Genomic DNA, 21,951 nt, shown 5'->3' with positions numbered 1-21,951 from the left:
GGGCAGAACGGTATATTATTTGCTGTTAGTAATTTTCTTTTTGAATTACTAAGTAAATTTGTATTCTGTTGACAGGATATTTTTCTGTTAATCTGTATTATTCAGTTACTATTCCTCCAATTTCCTAGGTTTTTCTTTTTTATTAAAGGTAAAGGCTGAGCCTATTTGTTTTCATCTGTCAATTTGAAGTGTTACAAATGCCTTACACTAGTTTTGCTAAGATATTCTGGATTTACTCATTTTATTTCTCCAGAAGTTTGTTTATGCTGACAGCAAAAGAGGATTTGTAAAAGCTGCAAGGCAGGATAGGCTTCTGGTTTTCTAACACTAAAGTTTTCGCAATGAAATCTAAGGATAGGACTGACCCTAACAAACCTTTCCCATGTACTTCCACTCATTCAGTCCTAGTGGTAGAAAGCCTTCAGGGTGTGTTAGTCCACTCTAAGCTCTCTGCAGCTTGTGATACCTGGAGAGGTTTATTTAAATCTTAGCTAATTATTTCTCTGTTACAGTGCAGGGTAGATAACCCACAATCCCAGTCACATACTTAAAGCTTGTTAATTTTTACTTAAATTGATTCCTGTGGGTCAAGCTTCCCTTGTACTTCAAGAAGGAAGGACAGAAATCTGACACTTCCTTATGCTTCAGAGGAGATTTGAACTCAGTCAGGTGCTGACTTCTAGGTTAAGTTTGGAGCAACAACTTTCACAGCCAGGCTACCAGGTAGAACTGGCTGACTGCTGACATTTGCTCTTGACCACCCTCTGAGAAAGAGACCTTGATTGGTTACTTTACACAGAATCAGGCATCTGTGGGATTTGCTAGTGCAGTACCCTCTGTTTTGCATGTAAGTTCAGTGCATGCATAGTTAGCTTGATGAGTCTTGAAGGCCTTCTGTAATCATTCAACTTAAAGGATGGAAAAGGTGTGCTTAAGCTAGAAGAATGGACTTGCATTAAAGCAGATGAGTATTCCTGCTACCTCATCTGAGGGGGTGTTTCCACCAGCAGAAGAGTAATAACTAATTGCAATGGAGAACAGAGGAAAAATATTAAACATCTGAATAAATTTCCACAGTGATGTTTGACCATGGCTTTAGTCTACTCTAGCACTGCAGTCTGCATATCCTGTGGAAGGCAACAAAAAAGGAACTTGTCTTCTGGGCCACTACCGTGCACGGGACAAATTGCATCCCAAATGAATGCACCTCTTTTCTCTGGGATGCTTTCAGTAACAAAATCAGTACTGCCTCTGAAGGCCTGGGCGTTGCCTGTGTACAGTCCTTGTCCTTACTTCAGCTTACTCGGGCGGTAGTCCTTCCTTCTGGCACCTCCTTGTGGTCCCCTGCTCCCTTAGGCTGCCTCTCTTCCAGACTTCGTGCATGCCAAGTACAAAGTCTCGTCCTTTCCTCAACTAATCTTTTGAAATGTTTTCTAACAGTGTGCTTACATATGGTTCCTTCTGTTAGCAGTTTCTTAATCAGAAGAAAACATAGAACTGACACAGTTTCTTCTGTTATTTCAGACTTTCCAGCAATTGCCTTTGTTCAGCATTTTCAAGTTACTTTTTTAGTCAAGCTATGAACATTAACCTTTTCTGAATCAGTCCTGGGAGACCTCTCAGCATCTTGTTTTCTTTAAAGTGTTCTTGGCCCATTGGCTCTAGTGTCAGTAATGCCTTGGAAGACAGAAGGAAATTTATTTTTCTGGTTTGAGTGGAAAGTGCAAAACATGTCACTATTTTTCCCTCATCTGCTGCAAAATCAATGGTTTCAAAACACTGGGAAGGCATACAGAAGGAAACATTCTTCACTCGAAGTATTAAAGCTGAAATAATTACAGTAGTTTTTTTGGTCATGATGATCTAGGAGTGATGGATTTCTATTAATGTGCAAATCGCATTTGATCATCACTATTATTTTTGTGACCTTCACAAGTTAACCTGTCAGTACTTGAGACAAAGTGAAAAAATGGGTCATCTTACAGAACTCTTTTTAAATCACTTTCCAAAACAATCCTGTAGTATTTGATTGTTAACTGTTGTGCAGAGGGTCTCACCTGACCACAGAAGCATACCGTGGTTCTTTAATTGATACTTAGATCTTCCAGGAAGGAAGTACAGAAATTTCCTAATACAATTTCCTGATGCAGAATGGAAGTTGAAAGGCAAAAAGCCAGTACCAGTGCTATGGTGCTACAGTGTTTAGCCTACAGGTTTACAGTATTTACCATACAGGTAAGTGATTCTTACTAAAGGGAATAAGAGTTATCTGTGCATTCTTTGTTCTTATAAAATGTATATGCAAATATTTATTTAATAGTATAATTGTGCAGAATTCATTTTTAAAAAGTTTTTGCTGTAAATTTTTACAAGAAATTTTTGCATTTTAAATATTGTTAATAAAAGTATTTATGCTTTTCAGATACAGAGAAGAGGCAACCTGACATCTTTCATGCTTTGAAATTGGGTAAGATGGAAGGATTTTTCTATTGCCTTGTTCTGTAACCACTCAGTGTGCTTATTTGCTAACATGGGAAACTGAAATCCATTCTGTTTTCATGACTGCTTTCTTCCCTTTCACTTTTAAAAGCACAATTATTTCTGTGGTTTGAATTTATTTTTCTTCCCATTCTAACATGAGAAAATGTTTATGAGATCCTGGTCATGTCCTTCGTGCCACAGTGGTGTGATTTAGTGTTTTCTAAGATTGTGCTACTTTAACATGACATTTTTTTCTTGTATATGTTAAGTTCAAAAAACAGATTTACTAATTTTTTGCAAACAGCATGCTGACCTCTACTCCATATAAGCATTGTAATTGCTATTAAAAATTGTTTCAAGAAAGAAGTACTTGAAATCTTGTCTGTTCTCTCATGACGAAGAGTGACTTTTGTGAGCGCACCATTGATGAATCTATTTTGTGGAAAACAGAAAAAGCTAGAGCCATCCTGTTGATTTAAATTTGATCCAGACCGTGATGGGTTGCATTCCTGGTGACTAACTGTTTTCTAGTTACCTGTTTATCTTCTTAAACATGGGAAGAATTTTAAATCTTAGGAAATTAAATGTTACATCCGATGACAACATGAGAAGAGTCCCATGAGACCTATGATAGTCTCAGGAGAGATTTCCTCCTTCTCCTGTCATTCTTCCCTTACTTGGGCTAAGATGCCCCAGGCAGTGGGGCTAATACAGTCCTGATATGCAGTGGGCTTAGTAAGCCTGTGTGGAACTGTACACAATCTGTGGCATAGAAAATCTGATCTGGTGACCTTCTATGATGTGTGAGTGACAGCATTGGTGGACAAAGGGAAGGCAACTGATGTCACTTACCTGGACTTGAGCAAAGCCTTTGCCATGGTTCCCCACCACATCCTTATCTCCAAATTCAATGGGTGGACCACTTGATGGATAAAAAATTGGTTGAAAGGCCGCAGACAGAGGGTGATTAATGGTCCTGTGCCTAGGTGTAAGCTGGTAATGAGTGGTGTCCCCAGGGGTCTGTCTTGGGACTGGTTCTCTTTAACATCTTTATCAGTTACATCAACGATGTAATTGAGTGCATCCACAGCAAGTTTGCTGATGACACCAAGCTGAGTGTGCAGTTGACAGTGGAAGGAAGGGATGCCATCCAGAGGGACCTCAACAGACTCAAAAGGGAGGCCTGAGTGAACCTAATGAGGTTCTACACAGCAAAGTGCAAGGTTTTGCACTTGGTCCGGGGGAATCTCAGGTATATATACAGACTGGAAGTAGCAGTCCTTGAGAGCAGCCCTGCAGAGAAGGACCTGGGCATCGTGATGGATGAAAAACTTAAACATAAGCCAGCAGTGGCTCTTGCAGCTCAGAAAGCAAATGGTATCCTGGGCTCCACCAGAAGAGGGGTGGCCAAGCAGGGACAGGGAGGTGATTGTTCCTCTCTACTGTGCCCTCATGAGGCCCCATCTGGAGTATTGTGTCCAGGTCTGGAGCCCCCAGCACAAGGAAGACAAGGAGCTGTTGAAGAGGGTGCAGAGGAGGGCCACAAAGATGATCAGAGGGCTGGAGAATCTCTCCTAAGAAGAGAGGCTGAGGGAGCTGGGCTTGTTCAGCCTGGATAAAAGAAGGCTGAGGGGCGACCTCATTGCAGCCTTTCAGTACCTAAAGGGAGCCTATAAGCAGGAGGGGAGTCAACTCTTTGAAAGAGTAGATAAGGTGTAATGGCTTTAAGGTGAAGGAGGGAAGATTTAGGTTGGATGTCAGGGGAAGTTCTTTAATATGAGAGTGGTAAGGTGCTGGAACAGGCTACCCAGAGAGGTTGTGGATGCCACATCTGTGGTGGTGTTCAAGGACAGGTAGGATGTGACCCTGGACGATCTGGTCTAGTATGAAAAATGAAGGTTGGTGGCCCTGCCTGTGGTGGGAGGGGTTGGAGATTCATGATCCTTGAGGTTCCTTCCAACCCGGGCCATTCTGTGATTCTGTGATCCATATATACACTGTTTGTACCCCTGCTGACTGTGGTACATACATTGAGAATTAGTAAGCTTCAGCTCAGCCTTGAGTCAGTCAGATTTCAATTCATCTGCCCTTCTCATACTTGTGAGACCTATAGTTTGAGGTTTGAAAATGTTATTGCTGGGTCAGAAGTAGTTTTAGGGAGCCAAATGAATATTAGTCAGTGCATTGTTGTTTTCTTTTTTTTTGTTTGCTTTCTAAACTACTTGGTTATAAAAAAGCTTTGCTGCGGTAAGAAGTGACAGGACCCCAGAGTTCAATTCTGAAGTTTCTGTGGGTTCCAGAGTTTCTGTTTAACAAAGTCTGTGATGTACTTCTATGTTAAAAAAGGCCACTTGATGTCTTTTATTGAATTGAGACATGAAAAATCAGTTCTGTGCTTTCTATTTCCAAGAAATTAGATTATTACTGTGGGTGGCATGGTGCCTGCAGGGCTTATCTGGAGTTCTGACAATCTTTCCAAGGAAAGTACTGACAGCATTGATTCTGTTGAGGGAAATCCATGTCCTGAAGCAGTATATTAAGTTGTCGTTTTGTTTTGTTTTAGTATGTGAAAATATTTTCATCAGCACAGCAGTTGTGGGTTTGTTTCTTTTTGCCTCTGCAATGCAATTGCAATTTCTGCAATGGTACATAGTCAATCAGAGATCTTTTTTTCTTCTTAGCTTCTTCCATCTTTTGTCTGCCATACGACATCAAAAAAAGTAAGGGAGCTGGGTGAATTTAAACTCTCTTCAGAAGATGGCCCTGACTAACCTCATACATTTTTTAAAAATTCCTTTTCCTCTCTTTAGTATGACTTAGACAAAAAAAAAAAAAAAAAAAAATCAGACAAAAAAAACTACCCATATTTTGTATAGCTTTTTGTAATCTTGGTGACTATCAGCCTCTTTTATGTGGAAATGTGAACATTAGGTTTGCTTTTAAAAAAGATGACAGGAATAATGCATTATTTTTTATGAAGGAGTAGGGAAGATTGGAGATTTGATTTAAATATCAGAACCAGAGTTTAAAAAAAGAACTCCTTTCTGAATACAAGAAGGTTGAGCACTGTAATGGACTCTTTCCCTCAGAGGCTGTGGCTTCTCAATAGCAGTGGTTTTAAATAGAAGAACCACCCTTGTGGAAGGAGTTATGGGACAGTATGACACTGGATGTTGTTTTTTCTACTTAAGTAAAGGTCCAACACCTTTCAGAGTGTCTCTGTACTTTTTGATTCTAGAATTGTGTCTTTCTGTGATTTCTGTCTATGGAAATTGAACAGGGATCTTAATCGTGCTGAATGACTGTATCTGAGCAACGCTGCTGTTTCCTGTACATTATCTCAGGACAATTTTATGGAAAAATTACATACTCTGCATGAGATATTCTGTCATTTGTACAGCCTTTATGGCTTAGTTATGTAAGGCATTTCCAGTTAATGTAGGCCAGTGTCAGCAAATCTAAATATGTATTAATTCACTGTCTGAGAAGTTATCTACTGCTGATGTGTAAATTATTTTTTTATCACTGTTTTGCAGGCAACTTTCAGCTGGTTAAAGAGATAGTTGATGAAGACTCGAGTCAAGTCAATGTTACCAATGTTGATGGTGCATCTCCATTAATGATTGCAGCTGTAACCGGACAGCTGCCTCTTGTCCAGCTCCTTGTTGAAAAAAATGCTGATGTTGACAAACAAGATAATGTTCATGGTTGGACAGCACTAATGCAGGCCACATATCATGGGTAAGTTAAGTGCTGTTCGGGTCTAACAGAAATTTCCATCTTCTTAGAAAGCCTATACCAAGCTCGAGGCAGTCACCTTTGCTTGTGCCCTGTTTTCTGGTCCAAAATCCATTCTTACAATTCCCCTCTTCAGAAGTTTTCATTAACTTTGCCAAAACACGTTTACCAGAAAACTTGTTTTCTCTAAGGCTGTTTTATAAAGAGTCAAAACCCAGAAGTTAGGATGGGTACTTCACGTGTAATCTCAGTCCTACAGTTGGCAATATTTAAATGCAGGAGGCTCCTGTATTCAGGTACTCCTCTTGTCTGTGAAAACAAGGACTGAAAATCCTTATACTCAAAAGAATCTCTGCTACCCCTTGTTAGAAGCAGTTGGTGGGATGATCTCTGCAAGCAAGTTCTATGTGAGCCAAGAACTCTGAAGGATCGAGTTACTCTGTGTGCTCTGAAGGTGCAGAATGGGAAAGCAGGATGAAGAACACATTTTTAAGGAGTAGAAGAAAAGTAAGGGAAGAATGCTGAGGAGCTACATTGAGAGTATGCAGAGGTTTTGTTAGAAGACAAGAAGAACATTTGTTCTTCATTTTAGGTTGATTTTATTTGGTGTGTCTTCAGATAGAAATAATTCTCTGAAGTGGAGATGCTGAGATCTGTTTGTCAGCTTCTGTGGTAGAGTTGGTTGTCAACTATTGCTGCTTAAGAATATTTGTTCTTTTGAGTTGGTTATATGCGACTGTTTTTATACAAGGTCAGTCTCGAGGAATTTTGTATTGAATATGTTTTCCATAACTTTGCAGTCTGTTGACTTATTCTGTAGGCTGTAGTACAGTATTGGTTCTAATTTGCAAGGCAAGTCCTGCTTACTTTTTGAAGAATATGAGAAAGGAGAGGGATTGATGAGGATTGGATGTTCTGTTATGCAACTTGCTTTTATGAGCTTTTGCTAGAAGATGTTTGTAATATCACTTATTGCTGATCTTTTTGTGCATTCCAGACATTTCAATGAAATATCTATCTCTAATTGAAGACTGTCTGGAGTTCACAATTATTTTTAGTCACTTTGGCTTTTATTATATGCAATTTCTTAGCTGTTACGAATATGAAGTTGTTTTTGTTTATTAATGATGCTTTATAGTGATTTCTGGACTGATCTTTGTATTTCTACCTGCTTTATGCCTGAAATTTCATTGGGAAATTGGCAACAAGTTTCAGGATTATTTCCAAAGAGCAGCTTAAGAAACTAACTATTTAAATTAGTTTTTTAAAGCAGACTTTCTGCATACCAATTAGTTCAGTTTGTAGTAAGCAAAAGGTGTGTGACAAAGGAATCATGGGAGCTCTTGACTAAATTGTGGATAAATTTTATACGTGGTTAGCTATTGCAAAGGTAAAACTGATCTGTAATTGAGAAGAAATGGTGTAAAAGGATAGAAATGAAGCACTGGTCTTCTCTCTTTATCTCTTTCTCTCATATAAGCAATGCATTTTTTTTTTCTCTGCCTTGAAGAAACAAAGAAGTTGTAAAGTATTTGTTAAACCAAGGAGCTGATGTCAATCTTCGGGCAAAAAATGGATACACTGCCTTTGACTTGATAATGCTGCTGAATGACCCAGGTATGCTATTTCAGAGAGCACCAAGGAAGTGTTTGTAATTGCAACATAAACAGATAAACTCTTAAATTCTGAAAGTTACACTGAGGTTCCTACAGATGATTAGCTGAGGTCCATGCCTTACTGGACCAAGTAAGGATAGTGTCTGAAAAATATTTTTCCTGAATTAATTGTTCAGATGGATAAATAACCATAAGAGCAAATTGAGTTTGTTCCTCTTGTTTTTGTTTTTGAAGGTACTCCAAAATGAGGTGCTTTTGTCATCAGATCCTGTTCAGTGTTATTTAATTGTTGTGGCTCATGTGTTCTGTAGTGTCTTTAGCACTGAACTAGGAACTGGAGCTAGAAGTTTCCACTGAGTAAGCAGCAGTGTAGGCTCAGGACAAAGAGTGCAGTCATAGAATCACAAGGTTGGAGAGGACCTACGAGATTATCTAGTCCAACCATCCTCCCATTACCAGTACCAAGAAGTACTAATCAATTTCACTGTTGCAGAAAAAGGAATGACAAACCTCAACAGCAATTCACCAGTTCATGTACTTGAGCCTATTTGGAAAAATGTAGGTAGGCAAGCATCACTTCCACATACAAAACTAAGAAAAGTCACATGTTAGTCTTCAAATTGTTAGCTACGGGAGTTGCTTTTGGAAAAATCAGCATGCTTTGGAGAGACCTCAATTAGATTTTATTGTAGTTTTTTTAGCCCAGCTAATTTGGGACTTTATTATTGACCTCACCTGGTACATAAATTACTTTTTCCAAATTTGAAAATCCATACTGCTACTGGAATTAGTGTGTTTTCTCTGTGTTTACTCAAGATAGTGTTTTTGGTCACTAGCATGTTATCTTTGCTTTGTCTGAAGTTGATAACTAATAGTATGAAATTTTAGAAAATGAATACAGTGAATATATTTTTCATATGATTAACTTCTTGTAGGACCAAATAGTTCATCTTGTTGCCTTTCAGAAAGAGGAATATATTGGTCAGTTCTGTCTGCCCTTCTGAAAGTCTTTCCTTATTTCTGTGTAAAACACAATTTTACAGAATATTTTTTTACTTTCCTGTCCTCATCTCATGTTTGTTCTTTTTTCTGCCGCTTCCTTTCCTTTTTTTCTTACTTTTTTTCTCTCTTTTTTTTTTTTTTTTTTTTTTTTTGTTTTTTTTTGTTTTTTTTTGTTTTTTTTTGTTTTTTTCTTACCATGTCTTTTCAGTCCCTTCATTGTCCAGGCTGAACATCTCCTTTCTCTTTGGGATTTAATTTCAAGCCTCTTTTCTGCAACCTGCACTTGAAGAAAGAATATTCATTTTTCTCTGCTCTATTCTATGTCAGGTGAGAAAAGGGAGCACCACAATGCTGTTCTGAACTTATGCGGAATACCAGAGCAGGCAGTTCACTTGGTCACAGCAGTGATTTCAACTGAATCATATTCTTAATTATACTGCTAAATATCTTTAGAGAGGTGATGGTAAGACTACAGCTCATTGTGTGGGGAGAAGGGGTGGGAAACAGGACAAGAAACAAAGATGTCAGTACTCATCTGCATTGAGAGTTTTAGATTTATTATTAAACTTCAGTGGAAATTACAGGAAAATCATCAGCATTATCAGTTGTGATTTGGCAAAGCAAAATAGAATAAAAGGTATCTTTATTTCTTTTAGACACAGAACTTGTACGGTTACTCGCATCAGCATGCATGCAAGTAGACAAAGACAAGAATAAAATGAACAACAGATCATCTTTGCCTTCTTCCAGAAGTAGGCAATCCTTAAATGTTCCAATGCTGCCAGATGACAAAGGAGGTCTAAAGGTAAATGCTTTTATTCATCCTTCATGTGTGAAGCAGAGAAGGTCATTTCAGAGAAGTAGTTTATAACTAATTTGTAACTAGTTGTTGGGATCTTTGCCTTTCTGAATTCCTAATTGGCAGTGTTTCATAGTTTTATGAAATGTAGTATATGTCCAGTTTTATTCCTCTTCAGGTAACAAGGCAAAGAGAAGACTTTTAAAGAAGAGTCAGCATCAAAGTATATTTCAGTGCCTAGAAGTAGGGGTGATAATTAAATAGTGGAAGGTAATACATTCATAAGTTTGGAACTGAATTTCCATTATGATCCTAGTTTTAAATCATGCAATGTAATCTAATTTTCATAGACTTTTCCTGTACCCACAACTAATCTTCTCTTCTTTGGAATGGGAGTGGATGTGTTACTGGATTTTTTTTCCATCTCCTGACACACTGAGAAGCTGCTTTTTATGTATTTGTTCTAGGTAGAAATTGCAACAGTAGTTCTTTATATTTTGCTTTTGTAGTTGACACAAAAAGGAAGAAAAATGATGTAGGAGGGTAACAGAAATTAGGGTTATGTATTCAAAAATTCTGTGATTGTGTGCAGGACAGCCAAAGAAACTGAGAGGCTGTCTCTGTCATCTAAATGTAAGAATAATAAAAAGGAGGCGTTTAGATTCATCATGAAGCAGCAAGTTTCTAGGAGGATGTGTAGACTTCATTTAAATCATGAATGGAAGTTGGCACTGAAAATTATGAAGGTCATAGCAGACCTCTAATATAAAAAGTGGAGGAATGTGCAAGAGTGGAGAGCTTACATGTCCTCTGTGTAGAGTAACTGCAGTGCTGTTATCCTTAACTAGAAATTAGCAATTAAGCAGTAGGAAAAAACAGTGGGTACCACTTGAATAAGGATATTGTGACTTATGTGGTCTGTCCTCAAAAAAAGAAGAAAAGAACATATTAGTTTATTCTGTTGTTGTTGCTGTGTTTATTTGCTTAGGTGAACATGTTTTGGTGATTATATGCCTCAGTTTCTTTCCATCTTAAGCTCACAATTTTTACATAAATTGTACCAGAATCTTGGAAACACATGTGCTAATTTCCTGACTATTCCTGACATGAATTTTGAAGATCATTTACAGTTCTACTTTGGAATCTGTTCTACAATTCTTGAAGTGACAAGTTGTTATTTTCATATGATTATCCTTTGGTATGAATTTCGATGGACCTTTTAGGAATGCAGTTATCTAGCTTTGCCTAGTCTTTGACATTGTGTAAAGCAGATCAACTCCTGCAGAGATATGGGGCAAGGGCCTGAATTGGAGTCATGTAGGATTTCAAGGCGAAAGTAGAAAAAAAGTAATTTTGAAAGATTTGTCACTGATGAAGATTTAAATATGAATATTCACATTTAATATATTTATGTGTATCACACCCTGAGCCCTGGTTTATTTCACCCAGAGAGAAGACAGTCACTACAGCGTACTTCAGTGGCACACCCTGTGCTGTTCTCTGGTCTTGCCCAATTTCTCCCCTTCTTCAGAAAGTCGTGCTTGGACCATATTCCACAACTTTTAGAATGTTTTAATGTTTGGTCTCACAGCAACAAAACTTCATATTATCTACAAGTCTTAATCAAGTACTTTTCCAGCAGAAATTGTATTCTATATAATTCTCCTGTGTGTGTGTTTAAACAGATAGATAGTTAGAAAACTGTAAGCCTAGATAGCTTCCTCTTGCTTATAATGCTTTATTAACTTTTTTGTCTGATTGTATTTTCCACATCTTATTCTTCTTATAGTGTTTGGAGAGTAAAAATGACATTCTCAGAGTTGCTGGGTGGTCATCAAACTTATCTTGCTTTTGACCAGTGTGAAAGGAGAATGCCTAAGTGAGGATCTGTCTTTTGCAACAGCTGTTCTTCCCTGTGGACAACTTCTCTGCATGGAGCCAGGATTGTAAAACAAATTGCCCAGAAGTTTTCAGTTAGGTATTTATGGTGACTCAACCAAAACATAAATTTTCTATCTAGGTCAATGCAAATGACAAAACATGGAATCTTCTGAATCACAGGAAATGGAAGAATGAGAGGGAGCTTCAGGGGCCCACTTGCCTTTTTTTAAGGAGAACAAATGAGTATGACAGGAGCTTCCTTGACAAAGTTTCTACTTACTTACTTACAAAGTTTCCAACCTTGGTGATTCTATGATTCTATGATTCTACGATTCAGAAAGGGTGGTCAGGCACTGGAATGGATGCCCAAGGAGGTGGTGGAGTCACCGAGCCTGGGGGTGTTCAAGGAAAGACTGGATGTTGTGTTGAGAGACATGGTTTAGTGGGAGCTATTGGTGATAGGTGAACGGTTGGACTGGATGATCTTTTAGGTCATTTCCAACCTTGGTGATTCTATGATTCTATGATTCTAGTCTCCTTTCTCTCACTGTGATGATCTCATGATCTCCCTCCACACCTAGTTCTACTGCTTGTCTATTCCTAAAGTCAGATTTTTTTCCCCCTGATCTAATCCAAATCTCTCTTGCTACGTTCTATGCTGATCGATTATTTTTCAATTATAAGTGTCCAGCTTCATCTTTAGAAGAATTACATAAATATTTAGGTATCAAATTCTCTTCATCCTCTTATTTACTATTTTCTCACTCAAATTTCCTTGTTTGCAGGCTATGGTTCCTAAACTTCATATTATTTCTAGTATGTCTTTATCTGTTTTAAGATGAGGTATCCAAAACAAGTCATGAAATTCTAACTAGGGTCCTAGTTGTGTATCTCATTGAATGGCTGGAAACATACCTCTTATCAAGCAGCAGAATTCTGTAGATCTGTTCTTACAGGACCTATACTTAGTGGGATGATGCAGCTCTGATTTCCATTTTTCTACAGTGCAGCTGCTTTGCTGCTTATTCCTTTTTATGTATTTTACACTTGATTTTCTCTTCTTACTTATCACCTTGAGTCCTACTGAAAAATGTAAATTTATCAGTATTATTTAGAGCATCTGTTCAGATGTCTTACACAAACTATACAAAATAAATTCTGTTTCATCATTGCTTTTATTAATGAATATTTCCAAGCTCATGTTTTATTCCACTAAATATTTTCTCCCAGTTTGAGAGTAAATTGTTGCCAATTTGTTTCTTAGTATGTCTTTTGGTCATGTTGCTTTCCCTAGATTATTTTTACTGGGAGCATATTTCCCTCATTCATTTAGAGTGTTGTACATGGAATAGTGATGAGCTTTATTAATGTCAAGCTTTGTCAAATTTTCTCCTCCCTTCAGCCCACTTTAACCACTTATCCTGACAAAGAGAAAGATTGATTTGGTGTGATTTATTTCTGACAAACTCATGCTAACTTTCTAATATTGCTATAAACATCTAAGGTATTTCTCAAGTGGCAGCACCATTTTTCTAATCTTTGATACCACTGCATTCTCCCATTGCTACTAGATCTTGGCCTTTTGACAGATGCTATTTTCATCTGTCAATACATTTATGTTACTTGGCTTTTTTCAACCTAGTTTAAAACCCTTTATTCCAGCTTCTGTATGTCTGTGAGACAAAAGGTTTATGGACAGGCCACAACTGCTGCAGCAGCACACTGAAGACTCCAAAGCTCAGATGAGTGTACTCTAAGCCCAGAAGACAAATGAACCTCTCTGCTAGAATTCCTTTCTTACCAGAGAGTAGTACAGCTGTTCTGTACTGTAATGTAGTGGCTGCTCTTACTTTATTTCAGGTGACTTTGTGATGAGAGCATATGTTAAGAAATCAAAAGCACTGTAAAGAGTAGCAAATATGAGAGGAACTGACGTGATCTTTTTGCTCAGTGAAGTTATTTTGATCCCTTTACAAGCAAACCACATTGTACAAGCAATCCCTTTTGTAAGCTCATTGTTCTCCACATTAGAACTAGAGAGATTTTTTCAATCTTTGATTTCCTTTTGGCAGGTGAATAAATGCTGAACTCTGTGGTTTTTGTTTCTTTCTCAGAACCATTTGTCTCCATTGCCTTTTTCCTTCAGGTCTTTGTTGCTGAAAGTAATGTAAATCTTTATTAGTTATGGCTCCAAAGAGATACAAAGGTCTGAGTACTTTGTCCATTACTAATACCCTGTGTGGATTTTAAAATCATCTTAATGATCATTTGCTAGAATGATTGATTTATGGGAAATAAGTTTACAGCTTATATTGCTTATTTCTACATTATGACAGCTGGGAAGAGTTATATCAATAAGCAGTTAAAAATTATTAAATGCCAGGGAGAGAGAGGGATATGTATGGTGAGAGTAATGGCTAAGTATAAAGAGTAATCTACAAAAGTACGTGTCTGGACTGGACATCATATAAAGCAGTCTTGATGAAGTACTATAATTTTTAAATGACTAAATTTTTTAAGTGTTCAGAAAGCAAAGAATTAAGATCTAATCAGACCATCTTTAGAATCTTGACTTATTTGCCTCCAAGCCACATGAAGTTTAATACAAATTGTATGGGTCTTCTTAATATAAACTGTAAGCCCTGTGTAGCCTAGAGAAATGTAACAGGGGAACCATCCTCCATACTGGAAGCATCTTGCATCATCCATCTACAAAAATACAGAAATCTGTAATCTATTTAGATAAAGTCTGTTTTGAGAAAAGTTCGGACATTATCCTTATATATGATATACCTACATAGGTAGGGGCTCCAGGTGCAGTAGTGCTTAGGCAGTATTGTTTTCTGTATTGTTTTATTTCCTTGCCTTGTTCTTTGGCAGCCTATAGTCTCTTTTCAGTCTGACAGTGTTAAAGTTACCTGTACAGCAGCACTATATGTATTGTGAATCTTGATTTTGACAGTAATACGTCAGAACTCTGTTGGTTTGCCACTAATTTTCAAAATCTGAAGGAGAGGCTTCCATGCAGCTCCAATAATTTCTATGTATGCCTCTAAGAAGAAGAAAATATGCATTCCCATTCATTGATGCCATAGAACAGAGGAATGGATGGTAAAGTTGAAAGTTGATTGTCAGGTTAAGTATTTGCCATGTAGCTGTAAAGATTTCTGGCTCAAATTAAAACAATATTGTTGTCTACTTCATTTTTTGAGTTAGTGTGCAAAAGTATTGTAAGCTATTTTCCAAATGAAGAATAAGGACAAAGATTAATCTTACCTATGCCTGATGAAGAAGGATTCTGTTGATATTTGCAAATCATTTTAAGATTGCATTTGTAGTTTCACTCTGGAACTCCTTTGTCACTGCAGTAAGGATTACCTAGTTGTACATTTCTTTTCCTCGTGCTTTTATTTTAGTTGGAACTAAATTGTTCTTTTTTCCTTCTCAATCCAGTCTTGGTGGAGCAGGATGTCCAATCGATTCCGCAAGCTGAAGCTGACTCAGACATTGCGCCATGGATTTTCTTCCAATCAGTTTGGGCCTTTTCCTGATGAACCTGAATCTTCATTAAATTCCACCATGAAAGCAGTTCCACAGAGTGACACAAACTCCTCTGGAACTACTGATGCTCCTATGGCCTGGGTCACAAATAACACAGGTAGTGATAAAGCTGGAGTTGTCTGATAGGAAGTAAGCTCTTATGGGATAGTTGAGATTATATTATTTCTGGTTTATTAGTTCTTGTTCAGTTTAGTGTAGCTGAAAGGTCACAAATTGTATCTGTATGGTATAGAAAGAGATACATTTGTACCCCTGACTGTTGATGGTGCTGAATGTTGAGGGCAACCTTCTTTCAGCAGGAAAATGCTACAGTAACACTGGTACTGCTTTGTAGCAGGAACTCTTAAATTTGTCAAGGAATGGACAGCTCACTCAGGAGTTGTTCCTATCCTCAATAAAATAATTTATATTGTGAAAATCAGTATGTTTAAAAGCAATCTGAGAAGAAAAGTTCAGAAAAGCCCAAATTATAAAGAACACTTATTGAAATTGTACAGTTCTTTGTGCAAAAGTCCCACTGTTTATAATGTGAAGAAAGACTACTGACTTCACTTTAATTTAGGTATATGAGGCATCAGTGGAAAACGCGATTCTCTGTGCTTACTGAGGCTACAGCTGCTGAATGTTTTAGAATGGTTGTACTAGCTGATCTTAGAAATCTTTTTGAACCATAATGGTTCTATAGTTCTGTGCAAACAAAAGCTATCCTTAAGAACAAAAAGCAGGAGCATGCAGAAAATAAAACTTCATTTATGTATTTTTTCAGGTGTAAACACTGCAAAAGGAGGGAAGGATGATGAATTATTGACAACCATGGTATGTTAAACATTCTTGGCATGTTCAGAAGATAATGCAGTTAGTGTTTCCTTGTGTTGTTTGTTTTACTTTTGCTTTGTTTTGTTTTTGTTTTACATGATATACAACTCATATACATTACAAATAGAACTATCACTGGTTGGTAGTCAGTGGAGCAGAACTGACAAGCTGTGATACATATGTTGTTCTATAGACTAGGAAGTAGTACAAATAGTACAGTATGACAGCTCTTGATGAATGCTGACTTCTTTCATGAGCTATCCTTTTGTGTGATCAGCAACGAATTAGTAAAATAGATTGACTGAATGGCTGATTACTCACTGACAAGTGGTACACTGTGAGGAAGACATGAAACAGAGCAATCTGAAAGTAAGAAATAAAGTAAACCGTAAAATAGTTTAGGATGTATATTTATATTATTCTGTTTCTTCTTTTGTTGTGCTTTATCTTCAAGTTCTCCTACAGGTTACTCCATGGAGATGTCATTAAATTTGGTTGGTGATCTTTTATTTTCTGTTTTAAGAAGATTGAGTAAATTTTGATAGGATTCACTGACAGAACTCCAGGGAGCCAGTATCACTTGTGCTGCTCTTTTTTTTTTTTTTCTGGTGAATACATGTAGGGTAGGAACAAACAGGTTTTCAGTATTTCCAGGTGTCTTATCTAGGAGATCAGAGAGGACAGCTTTACCAAGCATCCTGTTTGTTGTTTCTTTGGAAGTTGCTTGTTAACATTCCTGTTAAAACTGATGAAGAAAGGGACAGTTTGTGCCACTTCTTTGTACTGAGTGAATGAACTTCCTCATGCCAATATGCACCTTGGACTCTGTCTGTTATTATGTGCTATGCATCTTCACAGATGGTACTTTTATGTCTCATTTCCATTTAATTTTGTTTAAAAATGCATTTGTCTCCATCTTTTTATTTAACTTGGAAACAGCATCGTTAGCACCCAGTAACATTCTAAGAAGAATCTATCTCACTTCTGTTTTCCTTTCTTATTTTTCCTTCTCTCAGTTGAGAAGCAGTGCTCCATTTACCAGGCTGCCTAGCGATAAATTGAAAGCAGTGATACCCCCTTTCTTACCACCCTCCAGTTTTGAGCTTTGGAATTCTGATCGAACACGAATCAGCAAAGATGGCAAAGCTGAACAGATGAGAACTGCCTGGCCACAGAGAGCAATCAAGCACGATTTTAACAGTAGTGGGAACTCAGATGTAGTAAGCAAATGAAATATGTAAAAATAATACTGTGTGTTATTATGTCTGGGGCATGCTGGCTGGTGAACCATATCAGTTCTATGTTTAGAAATGATTTTGAACCTATTGTCTTAGCAATGTCTTCTCCTTTTAAGGTCTGCTTTTTAGGAATAATACATACCTCTGTGGGAGGAATGTAAATGGTGTGGAAGTTTCCTGTGAAATAAAATGTCTTATTTGATGTTCATTGGAACAAATGACTAGACATAAGGAATTTGCTGCAAACTGCTAAAGTGACTATTGCTTCCACCCTTATGTATTAGTTGCCAAAGTAGGCATAGCCATTCTAGAATATCTGAAGCTGCTCTAATTCTGAAGACAAGCTGTGGGAGAAGAAGGTTTCTCAGTTTTTTAGGAACTGGAAGGAACTGAAGAAAAACTGCTGAGATGTGTCGTATGCAAAAATATGCTGGGAAGTTTAGTAAGTGATAATGTTTTACCAATTAATGATCATGTGACCTTAACAATCTTGACAACCTTTGCTCTCCTAGTTGCTCACAGAGAAGATCCTACTTCTGAAAATTGGACTCTAATATCGTAGTAAACTTCATTTTATTAGTCCAGACGTGTATTTCCTGTCAGTTCTAGAAATGTGACAGTGAAGACATTTTAGAATGATTTTTTTTCTGTCTTCCTGTTCTAGGTGAAAGTTAGCTTAATACCACCAATAAGGAGGTTTAAGTGGAATGTGGTGCACTAGGGCAGGCTGGATGCAACCTGGTCTAGAGGGAGGTATCCCTGCGTATAGCAGGGGGATTGGAAAACTAAGTGATCTTAAAGGTACCTTCCAACCCAAACCATTCTATGATTAGAAGGAATTGATCTCAGGAAGGTAAAGTTTAATTTATCATCCTAAAAATGATTGTGGCTCACATGTATAAAGAGACGAGCAAAGCATGTGAAGGAGGACTAGCCACTAGCTACATTTCTGTAGGAAAAGAAATGAGAAATGTGTTACTCAGAGAATAGGAACAGGGGAGAGAGATATTGTAAGTCAGAGCTGGAAGAAGTTATTTGAGTAACAAGTTAAGAAGCACAAAAAAGCTGAGCTTTAGGAGTCATATATCAAATGGTCAGCAGTGGCCAATAGTGTGTAAGGAGAATTCAAGGAAGTTGCAGACGTGGTTGAGCATTTGGCTAGCATGTAGGTATATCTTTACTGCATCAATTGAAATAGTAAAATGATGCAGGTAGATGTTTACATTGAGGAGAATATGAATATGCAGCTGGAGGAGAGAAAGTTCATGTTGCTTGTTGCAGCTTCATTAGTAAGAAAGAAGGATATTAAGACTGAGAAGGAGGTGGTAGCTGTTCTGTAAGATGGGAGAGACAAAAAAGGATTCTGCATGAAAGAAGTTTTACTTTTTTTTTTTTGCCACTAATCACAGTTTTTTCTATATTATTTCTCAGGTGCATTGCATCTGCTCATTTCATGTTGGCAAAAGGTTAAGGAGGACTAATACCTTTATTATGATGTCATTTTTTTTTCATTGAAGACATATTCAATATACTATATACATTTATATAAATAGAGATTTAAATATGTTTGTATAAATATACATGTATATGCAAAGAAAGAATATTTTGTATATCCTTCTGTTTCTTCATTGAAAGATCCTGAACTTAAAATGTGTAAAATAGCTGTTGAAGTTTAATTTTTGTTTTGCTTGAGGAAGATAATTTTTTTTTTTCTTTTTCAGACATCTGTTAGTAAAGGTACGAGACCAGTCAAATTACCAGCATTTGCAAGAAGACCTGCATCTCCTTCAAATTCTACCAATTTCAACCATTCTCCTCATTCTTCTGGTGGATCCAATAACATTGCAGGAATTAATAGACATGGAGGAGAACTGCATAACAGATCAGGTACCATGCTGCTATCGTTTTTAATATAAAAGTCACTTGAACCTGATGCACAATCTACATTTCTATGAAGTGTTGGAACAGAAGTGAACTTTGGACACCTACATAAGGAAGCAAAAGCCTCACATCTGTTGCAGAAGTCTCATAGGTTAACTCTTCTATCAGAAAAACTTTTTTATTTTATTGAATCCACTCATGGTGATTCAGATGTATACTTGTTCCAGCTGGATGTTCCAGCATGTATTTCATGGAGCTTGCATATGTGGCTTGAACTGTATCTGCCAACTGTAAAGAAAATATGGTGAAGCAATGCAGGAAATGTATCCAAAGAGGATGAAAGTCAGCTGCATATGTGTGTGTGCACGTAAACAAGGTTGGCTCCTCTCCTCTCATAGCTGTTTTTTTGCTCCTTTGCTGAAAGTTGTGGAACAGATCTGAACCTTGAAGTTCCCTCATACACAGTCAGTTCTAAAGTGATAGTGAATGATGAAAACAGGTGAATTGAGTATTAACAGACCTTTAAAACTGATGATCTCCTTGACTCTGTGTGTTGTTTTTTCTTTTGTTTGTTTGTTTTCCTTAGGTGGCAGTGCAGACAATGTTTTATCGCAGATTGCAGCCCAAAGAAGAAAAGCAGCAGGCTTACCTGAACAGAAGCCCAGCCAACACAATAGTCCAGTCCAGGCAACTCCTTCATCCACCCTGTCTGATATGCAGTGTGCTCAAACAGCTGGTAATGGACACGTAGTAAAGATACAAATGAATGTAAGTTTTTCTGCTTCTAAATTAACTTATTTTAATAGGTCACATGTCAGTCGTGAGTGATTGATAAGTACAGCTGTGTGACATTGCAAAGCCTAAAATTAATTAATTTACTGCAAAAGTAGTGGAAACTTCACAGTTTTACAAACCTTTCTTGTAATTACAAATACACAAAGGATCAAACCTAATAATGAAATGCAATTTTGCTTTATTGTTATTTTCACTTTATTTTACAAGCAGTAAATGTAATACTTGATTTTGAGGCATGTATTTTCTGTTATTTTGAATTCATAATTCTTATGACTTCCATCCTTGACTCATAACTGAGGCTTGTGTTTTACGTGTTAGTTATTCCTAAACATTCCTCTAAAGCTGAGGAAAGCTTCCTTCCAAACCTGAATGAAAAGCATTAGATAATGGGTACCAGGATCTGCTCATCCCAATATTATACAGGTACTGGTCCACAAGATGTTGTTTTTAAACAGCATGAACATCAAGATATCATTATCAAAATCAGGCTTTGCTCACGAGCGCTGGATATCTTATCTGTGCTGACTTTTCTGTGGATTTCCTGAAATAGCTTTACCCTCATGACCCGCCCATTTCTGTGTATGGACTATGCAGCTAATGGCTGCATAAAGCAAAATTTTCAAGGATGAAGATGTAAAATCTTCAGACTCTGCACAGGAGCATGCTAGAGAGCAGCATCCTTGCAGAAGATGTTATATACTGTTGTTTGTTCACACAGGAAAAGTTTAAATTTCAGACAGCAAGAGAAAGAAAGCACGAAATTTGGAGTTTTAGTTCTGAAGTCCTTTATTCTGCAACTGTTAGTACGCATGACCAAGAGAAAAACTCAACGTTTTCTTATGTAATCTCTAGACAACTCTTTGTTTTGTTTTGTTTTGTTTTTGATTCTTCTTAGAGCTTTGCCTGAAGAAACAAAAATTACATTTGCTCTCTCATTCTGTGATGTCTTCTATGGGAACAGTAAGGAATAGGCATGTTTAATAAGTGAAATTTTGATGTTAAACAAAGTCACAAACTTCTTCAGTGATTTAAAAAGTGAAATTTCAGAGGGCAACAGTCAGAAAAAGAAAATTGTGCAACTACCAATGCCAAAATAGTTTCCATGAACAGTCACTGTACGATCTGTCAGCCCTGATTCTAAATGGACTACCAGTCATGTTTTAAAATTAAGATTAAGACTAAAAATCTATAACTCTGCTGGACTCCAAAAGCTATGGACTTATAATCTTTCCTTCCTTTCTACCCCACATAATTACTCTGCAGGTTATAAATGATCTGTCTCTTTCTTTCTAGTAGAAAATATCACTTTATTATCCTCTTCCCCCCTTAAAGTCTCCCCTGCTGAACAGGTATCAAAAGGTTTTTTCTTTCAGAGGTGGTCTGAACAATATATTTCTAATTAAATTGTCAGCAGTTGCTCTCAGCTTATTTTCGTCTTGGAAATAATTTCAGAACTGCTTATACATCCAAAAAATCATACTTTTTTTCCTAGTTCCATTAGTTGGCCTATTAAGGTATAATATCTGTGCCTGTGAGCTTTGACCTGCTGATCTTAAGGCCTGTCATTACAACACTGCTGCCAGTAAGAAGTTTAATTATTATTCACACTCACAGTGGAAGATGTTAGGGGATAAAGAAGTAGTGAGTAATAATGCACTGTAAATAATCTCATGGGAATGCAGTTCCTAATTCTATTGAAAAGATTTTCAAATAGAAATTACACTAGTATGTTAGAAAGGCAACAACTCTTTAGTGCTCTTTGCTCAGATGTCTAGATTGAGTTAGGTTTACCCATCAATAATAAAACATATTATTGGTGTGCATCTCACTATAGATGTTCACATATCACCTCTGGGATGATTTTCTGGACAGCAGTGTCTGCTGGGAATACACAATTACATAGGGATCCATACTGGCTGCAAGACCTTATGCAGCCCACTTTGTTGTAATAAGCAGCATAAGTGCTGAAAAGTACTGTCTGTAACCATTTTGGAAACTCTTGTGTCCTCCCATTAAGATTATGTTGTCTAAATTTGGAACTGATCTAAAAAGTGCCATGAAGTTACACTGACCAATTTGCAAATGCTGTCCATGAGAGGGAGGGACTGTACAAGATTTAAAGAAAGGAAACTAAAAGCTGAAT

The 21,951-nt window shown here is 37.2% G+C and overlaps 1 protein-coding gene across 2 annotated transcripts in view; it reads left to right on the top strand.

Moving 5' to 3' along the window:
* Nucleotides 1-21,951, top strand: part of ANKS6 (ankyrin repeat and sterile alpha motif domain containing 6) — a 38,740-nt gene that overhangs the window by 4,859 nt on the left and 11,930 nt on the right. For both annotated transcript variants that reach the window (XM_042869842.1, XM_042869841.1), the window contains exons 3-11: nt 2,423-2,467; nt 6,018-6,222; nt 7,730-7,836; nt 9,494-9,642; nt 14,971-15,175; nt 15,845-15,894; nt 16,911-17,114; nt 18,854-19,019; nt 19,600-19,781. In XM_042869842.1, the coding sequence (XP_042725776.1) occupies nt 2,423-2,467; nt 6,018-6,222; nt 7,730-7,836; nt 9,494-9,642; nt 14,971-15,175; nt 15,845-15,894; nt 16,911-17,114; nt 18,854-19,019; nt 19,600-19,781 (1,313 nt within the window). The remainder of the gene's footprint in view (nt 1-2,422; nt 2,468-6,017; nt 6,223-7,729; nt 7,837-9,493; nt 9,643-14,970; nt 15,176-15,844; nt 15,895-16,910; nt 17,115-18,853; nt 19,020-19,599; nt 19,782-21,951) is intronic.

Source organism: Lagopus leucura, unplaced genomic scaffold (genome assembly GCF_019238085.1).
Source record: "Lagopus leucura isolate 7727_CA_CO unplaced genomic scaffold, USGS_WTPT01 Super-Scaffold_100002, whole genome shotgun sequence".
Classification (NCBI taxonomy): Eukaryota; Metazoa; Chordata; class Aves; order Galliformes; family Phasianidae; genus Lagopus; species Lagopus leucura.
This window is presented reverse-complemented; position numbering and strand designations above follow the sequence as displayed.